This window comes from Glycine max, chromosome 5 (genome assembly GCF_000004515.6).
Source record: "Glycine max cultivar Williams 82 chromosome 5, Glycine_max_v4.0, whole genome shotgun sequence".
Lineage (NCBI taxonomy): Eukaryota > Viridiplantae > Streptophyta > Magnoliopsida > Fabales > Fabaceae > Glycine > Glycine max.
In genome coordinates, this window is record NC_038241.2 from 11,268,428 (window position 1) to 11,269,762 (window position 1,335).

General features: G+C 39.6%; 1 protein-coding gene across 1 annotated transcript; it reads right to left on the reverse strand.

The window, feature by feature from the left end:
• Positions 1 to 298: 298 nt before the first annotated feature.
• LOC106798787 (uncharacterized) lies at positions 299 to 760 on the reverse strand. The gene has a single exon (XM_014775963.1). It carries the CDS (start codon positions 758 to 760, stop codon positions 299 to 301), a length of 462 nt encoding a protein of 153 aa, XP_014631449.1.
• Between the last annotated feature and the right edge of the window lie 575 nt (positions 761 to 1,335).

Here is a 1,335-nt window from a genome sequence, read left to right on the forward strand (position 1 = left end):
TGCGCTTAGCGCGAGCAAGCTCGGCTTAGCGCGTGAAGAGATGGCGCTTAGCGTAAGGTTTGCGCTTAGCGGATAAGCAATCTGAAAATTTTTCTAAGTTATTTTCTGCTGATCTCTTCACACATAATTTAAAAACCATTTTTGTTCATTACTACACAAGCTGAAATAAATCACAATCACAAGCAAGATGTCCTAACTACATGCAAGAAATAAAAATGAAGATAGAGAAGGGAAAGAAAAGCTGGGTTGCCTCCCAGTAAGCACTTCTTTAACGTCACTAGTTTGACGCATCATCCTGTTATCCAGGATCCAAGCATAGAACAATGTTCAATCTTTCTATTGCTCCACCATGATATTGCTTTAACCTCTGTCCGTTCACTACCCACGTCCTATTAGGGTCTTTAGATTGAGGATCACAAAGCACCACTGCTCTATATGGTCGGACTTTCTTGATGGTAAATGGTCCAGACCATTTAGATTTAAGCTTCCCTGGGAACAATTTAAGTCTTGAGTTGAACAGTAACACTTGTTGCCCTGGTTGGAAGTCCTTCTTGAGTAACTTTTTGTCATGATACTTTTTAACCTTTTCTTTATACAACTTTGAAGATTTGTAAGCATTTAATCTCCTTTCTTCCAATTCCAAGAGTTGCAGCCTCCTTTGTTCTCTGGATGCGGTTTCATCAAAGTTCAAAAATTTCAATGCCCAATATGCTTTATATTCCATTTCCACTGGTAGATGACAAGACTTGCCATACGCCATTTGAAATGGAGATAAGCCTATCGGGGTCTTGAATGTTGTTCTGTATGCCCATAAAGCATCATCTAATTTGACAGACCAATCTTTTCTAGTGGAAGCGACAGTCTTCTCCAAAATCTTTTTCAATTCCCTGTTTGACACTTCTACTTGCCCATTTGTTTGGGGATGATAAGGTGATGTTACATTGTGTGTCACATTATATTATTTCAAAACCTTCTGTGACTGATTATTGCAGAAGTGTGTACCTCCATCGCTAATCAGAATTCTAGGCACCCCAAATCTTGAGAAAGTGTTCTTCTTCATAAACTTCACCACAGTCTTGGCATCATTATGAGGGGTAGCCACTGCTTCAACCCATTTGGAGACATAGTCAACAACCACTAGAATATATTCATTACTACAGGATGAAGGGAAGGGACCTACAAAATCAATCCCCCAGCAATCAAACACCTCAACCTCCAAAATGTTCTGTAAGGGCATTTCATTTCTTCTAGATATACCACCTATCCTTTGACATTGATCACAGTGCAGCACATGGTGATGAGCATCTTTAAAAAGTGTGGGCCATAAGAATCCAG